Source organism: Onychostoma macrolepis, chromosome 13 (genome assembly GCF_012432095.1).
Source record: "Onychostoma macrolepis isolate SWU-2019 chromosome 13, ASM1243209v1, whole genome shotgun sequence".
NCBI classification, from domain to species: Eukaryota; Metazoa; Chordata; class Actinopteri; order Cypriniformes; family Cyprinidae; genus Onychostoma; species Onychostoma macrolepis.
In genome coordinates this window covers 19,683,067-19,690,728 of record NC_081167.1, presented here as the reverse complement: position 1 = coordinate 19,690,728, position 7,662 = coordinate 19,683,067, and the positions used below count along the sequence as shown (strand labels likewise).

Genomic DNA, 7,662 nt, shown 5'->3' with positions numbered 1-7,662 from the left:
TACTGCACACGTCTTGAGCTTAATTTAAGTGTTTTAAGTCAACTTTACCTTATGAATTATAAAGACAAGATACTTATCATCAATGTGCTGTGGACTTCACACATACCTTCGTATTCGAGATTCATAGTTGGCCTTCTGTTTCTTTAACTCGTCTTTCAGCTCTGTTACCAGGCCATTAAGTGCTGTCGTGCTAATATCAGTATCTCCTGTGATATTCACCGCATCTTCTCCATTTCCATTCTCACTGCAGCCTGCACTGCTCACGCACATTTCCAGTGCTTCACTGCTCTCAGTGACCTCCGAATTCCTGTCTTCACTTTGCCCTTGGACAGACCCTCCAGCTGACCAATCCACCTTCACAGAGTTCAGTCCAGAGGGGTCACTACCCACAGAGTCGGCCACTAAGATCTCACAGGAGGATGTGGACCATGGCGTGCTTGCGACGCTGGGTACGCTGAGACTGGATGAGGTCACGTTGTCGTAAGTGGACAGACGGTGTGACAGGGCTGAATCCTTGCCCATGCGCTCTCCTGATGACGTACGCCGATGGCTGCGCAGAGAGGAAAGCCCGTTCATCAACCAGTTGCCTGTACTGGGCAAGGTGGACACGTCCACAGACGAGCCCCCAATTTTTGCAGGCTGAGCACGTACCCCTCCGCTCTTGAAGGAGTATTTCCAGGAGGGGAGGGATTTCGCCTGTTTGCTGGGGCTGACCGTCACGCCAGCTTTTCCCTGAGGTGTCATTTTGGCAGTGATAGGGGCACCTGTATTGATATCTAAAGATGTGGCACTGCCACACACACTTTCTGCAACTTTGGACGTCTGGCTCAGCGATGAGCAGTTCAGCATCTCCTCATCAGAGATCCACTCCGCCATGCCTCGCTGACCTGGAAGATAACTTCCTGTCTGCTCGGAAGACACATCTTCCTCAGTCCCCACATACAGACGCTCATGTTCACTGATCAACACCGTCATCAGGTGCTGAACTTGGGAGGTTCCTAACAAAAAAATGTAAATAACTACACTGTTATAAATTTAAGAATAATCAAACTGGCTGTACCAGTCATTTCAACTTAAATTATATTAAACTGATAAATATTACAATGTCCAGACTTACTTACCTTCCATCATTGAAACAGGGTCCTCTACTTTAGGCCGAAGGATATTTGGTCCAAAAACTGTTGCGAGGTTCTGAACGCTCATTTTGTTCTCATTCGAGTGTGACTGCACCTCATCTAAGAATCTACATTGAATTCATACAGTGAATACAACAGACATTCATTTATCATTCATTCAAATTAGTAAAGGAATCGTTTCAACAACATCGCCATGTACAAGAAAACTGAAGAGATGTTATATGTTCACTTACTTGCAAATGTACTTTAACAAATTATAATTAGCCTGAGGAAGAGTGTTCACCTGCTTCACAAGCTCACTGAGACCCTTTAGAGGACACATGAAAACAAGATACATTTCAAATCCAGGAAACAAGGTTTTTGGTGGGGAAAAAAATGCAGTGAGCTTTTCAAAACCACCCTTAATTGTACTGAATGTGCCCTTGTAATATACTATTCTTAAAAGTATATTTAAAGTAAAAACTGTACTTGCAGATAATATTTTATTAATGAAATAAAAATCCAATAAATTGTACATAAAGTACACATTCATGTTTCTAAATTAGCAGTTTAATATAATCTTGCTTTAGTTTAGAGTAAAACACGCATTTCACATGTGAAGTACTTGATTATTTTTTTTAACTGCATTGTTTTTGATATTACATTAAATGTTAATATATTTTCTAAAGTAAAGTATATTTTAGTTTGCTTGTCAGAAGAAATGAAAAAAAAAAGAAATTCTGAAATTACATATAAACATGTACATAAGTTCCACTTACAGTAAGTGTGTCAAAAACACTTTAAATTTCAATTAATTGCATTTAATATAAATTTGAAATACAATACAATAATATGTATATTCTATATTATAAATAGCATGCAATCAAGTGTCTGAAAAGAGTACACATTTAAGTATATTCTTTTAAAGTATATTATTTCAACAATAAATACTCTAATACTCCTTAAAAATTCTTCTTTTTTGCAAGGTCAATCATTTTTTAATTCAACTTCATCTCATTGAAGGCTGATGTATAGCAGACCTACCACTTCTTCATCTTTTAGCAGAAGCTGTGCACAGGTTAGAAAGTCCTCATATTTGTTAAAGGGGATCACAGGCTCTGGCAACTCCCTGAGGTAAAGCTTCAGGAGGGACGCCACTGTGTGAACGTCAGTGTTACTGCAAGAGGTCACACACAGGTCAGTGGGATACACAAATACATCAGTTTAGTTTTCGTGTCTAGACAAGTATGGTAAACTGGTCCAGCACACCGATAAGCGCCTAACCAGCATAAGCCAGCTTAGATATAGAGTAGAAACTCATGCTGGTCTAAACTGGTAGAGCAAAGCATGTTAATGCTCTTTATAACACTGATATCCACATAAATCTAAATTGTTTCTACTAATCAGTTTATTGGTCCCTCCAAAGAAAGCTGTTTGTCTGCATTTGACTTCTGCTACAGCTTGAGTGCTACTCTAGTTAATAACTGAAACTTGGCATTATTTAGTGGAAATATTGTTGGGTTTTATGATAAATTGCTTGTGGTATTCTTCATTTGTAAGTCAATTTGAATAAAAGCATGTGATTAAATGTAAATGTAAAAGGAAGTTTTGAACTTGTCTCACCTGTCAAACAGAGGCTTATCCCCACAGTCAAAAGCATCCTGCAGTTCTTTGACCAGGTTGGCCTGTCCTGGCATCCTAAAGAGACCTTCCTCTTTCAGACCCTGCTCCCGAATGAAATCCACACACTGCTCCACCAGCAGAGGGGCCAGTCGGGGTCCAAACTTTCTCTCATACTGTACTGTGTCCTCCAGGCGCTGGCCAAAGATACCTACAATAATACAAGCACCAGAGAAACATGTAAAAACAGTGATATTGTAAAAAAGAAAACACACATTTTTAAAACTGCAACGACATTATCAAACGGTTAGAAATCAAAATATGCGTCACAAAATTCAATTAAACCTCCAAAATGTACAGTGTCAAAGACTGTACAGTATCCTATCATACCTTGCAATACATCGGTTCTGCCTCGTATACTACAGTCTTCAGCAAGCACACACAAGCCACGATGAGCGGACAGACAAGACAGAGCTGTAACTTCAGGCGTGAGGCACATGGCAGATCCCTGCTGGCACGGGCAGCAGTTCACTTCGGGCACAAGTGAACAGTGATGCATGAGAATGTGAGTGACTGTGTGCACACCTGTTTTGGCCCTCTTTCATTGTAATGGTAATCCAGCCTCACAGAGTGTGGAGAAAATGTGGGATGAGCTTTATTGCTTAACCCATCAATGCCCAGATTTTTTATATTGAGTTTTAATTTTAATTTTAGGCCTATATGTGCTTTTGTTCTAAATTATGTGCTAAATATTTCAATTTTAGTTTTAAACGATTTTATTTGTTGCAGTTAGTTGCAAAGGCAACATTTCATATGCTCTTTTAACGTTTTTAAATTTACGTTTTTGATCTAATTTATTTGATTTCATATTTATCTCAATAAACAAAACAAAAAAACAATTTTAATTTAGTATTAGTTAACAATAACAACACTGTTTTAGCAAGGTTACATCATTAAGACAGTAGGTGACGGCAAGTGATCTGTATGAGTGAATCATATAATCACTCACTCAACCGATTCTGATTCATTCAGAAAGGAAACACTGCTGAGCTGAGAATTGCAACAGCCATTTTACTGTATGACTTTTGGAAACATGTTGTTTGACAAGCAAAAATCGACAAAGTAAGTGTTAAAATTGTGTCTGAAATGTAAGTTACTTAATATTAACATATTTTTATTGAACTGTCACATTTGTACCGTCGGTCTGAATATCAATGTATCAGAAATAATTAATGTAAATACATCTGTTGTAGGCTTATAGCATCCTGTAAACTCAATAACAAGATTGAGATATATTTACAAGTGCATCGAGTTGGGCTTCCCACTTCACCTGGAGGCTTGATAGGTGAGATTTGATGTTTAAGGACGATATTGAGAAGTCTTGTTACTGTTGTGTCTATATAAACTATGCTGAGAACTGCATTCTTTCTGGGACACATAACAATGGCTTCCTGTTGCGGATATTTAATATCATTAAAATTATATGAAAATGTTTGCCTTTATTCAGACACCCCAAAATAATCTGTTATTAAATGCCTGTAACACAATGCCTAAAGATTCAGCCAGTCATTCAGACTCCGCCAGTGCTGTTGTTATTTTAGTGTGCCTGTATATCAGCCATGCAGCATGATATAAGCTGTGTGCCAGATATAGATCACACTCTACCCAAACAATGTGAGAATAGAAAACCAGACATATACTTGCTAGTTTAGTTTAGCTTCTTGTTTTCTTGACTATGTTGCCTCATAAGATAGAATGCTTAGGTTTTATTTGTGTGTTAGATAAGCTACCTCCTCCAAAGGGAGCCCAGATGACACGTCTAATGGCTTTGACCCAATCCTCCATGTCATTCTGGGAGTTTGCCATGAGCAGGAAAGCCTCATGGCTGAGAGCCGATCTGTCTTTCTCTCCTGTACAGCCTATGGAGACAGAGAGGGGGAAAAAATAACATATAAATAATTTGATTGGTACTGATAGCATCCAGTCCCCTGACACTTGAAAGGACAGATAAATACCAAAACATGAATAATTCTATTCATTTACGTCATTGTAAATGCTTCTGCTATTTTTATTAGAACACTTGAAAACACATTTCATAATTGACTAAAAGCACATAATGCTAGTGCTGTGGCATAATATAATTCATGATTGCTGGTCTTTGTGACTGAACAGCTATGTATAATGGTTTTCACAAAAATATTAAGCAGCACAACTGTTTTCAACATTGAACAGCAAATCAGCATATTAGAATGATTTGTGAAGGATCATGTGACACTGAAGACCACCACAGGAATAAATTACATATTAAAATATTTTTTAAATGTTAACAACATGACTGTTTTACTGTATTTTTGATCAAATAAATCCTTCCTTGGTGAGCATAAGACACTTCTTTCAAAAAACTAAAAATCTTACCAACCCTAAACTTTTGCATGGAACAAGATATATAAGGAGAGGGCAACATACATTAGAATATCTTTATTATAGTATAATTATTTGTGTAATAATACTGTTTTATCTCAATATATTCTAATATTATATGCACAGAGTATGGTGTCTTTACAATATTTTATAGTGAACATACCACTAGGTGGCACCAAAGTCATGGGGAAACAGCACATAGCCAAAACAGTGATTTCTCTTTGTGACATCATCCTACATACCAGACATTAACCATAGCAGCACAGGAGAAAAGTGGTATTTCGTTCTTATAGGAAGGACAGATGAATTGAAATGTGCCATGACAATTAGAGAAGCCATATTTTGAATTTAATTTTGAGCTGATGTTTGAATCATTCTGTTATTCAAATGAACTAGAGTTGAAGAGTTCATATTCAGTTGATTTGCTTTTGGATGGTTTTCAAAAGCACAGCATGCCGTGTTAAATTCCTAGCATTATGGAACTGTGACTTCTTTTCATTTCCTTCCACAAACAGCCCTCCCTCTTCATCTCCCGAAAATATCCTCAGCATAAATTCTGTTCAACCTAGTTTTTGTGGATGGATGGTTCCATTATCTGTCTGAGCCTGGCTGCAGAATAAACTGAGTATTGTCAGGTAGCTAGTGGCTGTGTCAGACGACACACATTGGACTCCCTGAGGAACGCCTGACTGTCTCTGTCTGCATGTCTGAAAGACAGTGGGAGTGGGTGATGCATTGCCTCTATGCTTGCCCTTGGCAGATGCAGTTCTACTGCCTTTCTCTCACATGTAATGACAATAATGAAAGACTTGACTTTGTAGAGAAGTAAGTGTGACCTCTTCAGAAGACACAAGCTGTTGATTCTATTAGGACTGACCTTTATTTCTTTTTAGAAATGGGTTTTTTGACTTTGAAAGTCTAACTGAACTATAACAGACATAGACAGGTGTAACTCTCATGTTGTGTTCGGTTCATTTTGACCCGGAGAGGACTTTCTTTTTCCCGAAGATGCTAGTTATCGCATTGGACTAAAACTTACTGACTTTGCTCACACAAGGCATACGAGTTTGCCACCTTGTTACACTTGTAGTGTAAAAATTGCTGTTAAATTTCTGCTATATTATTACCAAATATTGGATTAATTTTTTATCAACTTTCTTTCAAATAGCACAGGTTTTGTATTTCTTTTTGCAACAGACAATGAGTCTGTTTTTTTTGTTGCAATGAGTCACTATAGCCAAATTTATCCACAAATAATATTTTTAGTTTTTCACTCAAAGTTGAGTTGCATAACGCCAAATTCCAAAATGAGATACAAATCTTGTGCTAATTGACAAGAAAAAACAATTTGTCAAAAAATTTGAATCCAAGATATAACATCAGAATGCCATTTCAATTATAAAACTTTGATAGATTTTTTTTTATAATGAATTAAATGTAGTTTTATTTTATATTATCTTAAATCTAAAAGTTTAGTTTTATTTATATTTTCTTAAATATATCATCATTGTGAAATTTAAGTTTGAATTGAATGAATTGAGTGACTCGTGCTCATATGTGTGCACTAGTGGATTGAACATTTGTTCTGGTGTTGCAGGTACAACAGCCCTCAGATTTTGGTTTGGCTTGGCCCCTAAGGCACCAGTGGGCACATTTTCATTCTGTACTCCTGCAAGGCCAAATTCAAGGTCAGGAATAATCACTCCACATTCACAACATACTGTAATATCTGAATTCCCAGGATTTTAGATGTCCTTGCTGGCCCTTATCTGTTACCCAAAGCATGCCTAAACTGCTCACATCAACATTCTCCTAGCGTGCATATCCCAAACAATGATTTTACTATGACATTCATCATATTTCCACGGGAAGGTCATGGATATGGACTATTTATAAAATGAAGGACTGAACAGTGATGTGCATGTTTAGCATTCCACTGGTGGTAAGAACCAAACAATGTCATGCTTTGCAGCCCACCCTTTAATACATGATGCATTGTTCAAGATAAAACATGTACTTGGGAATTTCATCTCTTCAAGAGTTTTTGCTCTGGAGCGAGACAGATTTTCTTCACTAATGTCCCATTAGTTAAATACTTAGGTGTCCGACCTATCACTTTTTTTCCACTTACATGTTATCAGTTATAATTTAGTTTTAGCTGTCTTTGAGCACTGCAATGCATTGTTTTTTGTTAAATCTTTGTACAGTAACAAAGATTTCACACCTTGAATGAAATCACACTATAAGAGCTCAGTCAGCAGATTTTAGGTGGCTGCTGCATGTCTTCCTCTCTTATGTTCTATCAGAGCAAAATGGGAGGCAGTGCGAAGCCCAAGGCACAGTGTGCGGTTTGGCCAGCAGTAGACTGGGAGGATATCCAGCATGACAGGCCTGAGGCTTTCAGATGGAGATCTTTATTTTAAATCCAGCACTTTGCAGACAACACTTGTCTTCAGTGGTGAAAATCTGTGTCTTAACTTAATAAGAAAACTGACAGCAGGATAAA

The 7,662-nt window shown here is 37.5% G+C and overlaps 1 protein-coding gene across 3 annotated transcripts in view; it reads right to left on the bottom strand.

The window, feature by feature from the left end:
* arhgap22 (Rho GTPase activating protein 22) overlaps nt 1–7,662 on the bottom strand; it is a 29,498-nt gene that overhangs the window by 4,602 nt on the left and 17,234 nt on the right. For all 3 annotated transcript variants that reach the window (XM_058795839.1, XM_058795840.1, XM_058795841.1), the window contains 6 exons: nt 4,526–4,654; nt 2,739–2,946; nt 2,160–2,292; nt 1,370–1,443; nt 1,122–1,243; nt 107–998 (listed from right to left, as the gene is read on the bottom strand). In XM_058795839.1, the coding sequence (XP_058651822.1) occupies nt 107–998; nt 1,122–1,243; nt 1,370–1,443; nt 2,160–2,292; nt 2,739–2,946; nt 4,526–4,654 (1,558 nt within the window). The remainder of the gene's footprint in view (nt 1–106; nt 999–1,121; nt 1,244–1,369; nt 1,444–2,159; nt 2,293–2,738; nt 2,947–4,525; nt 4,655–7,662) is intronic.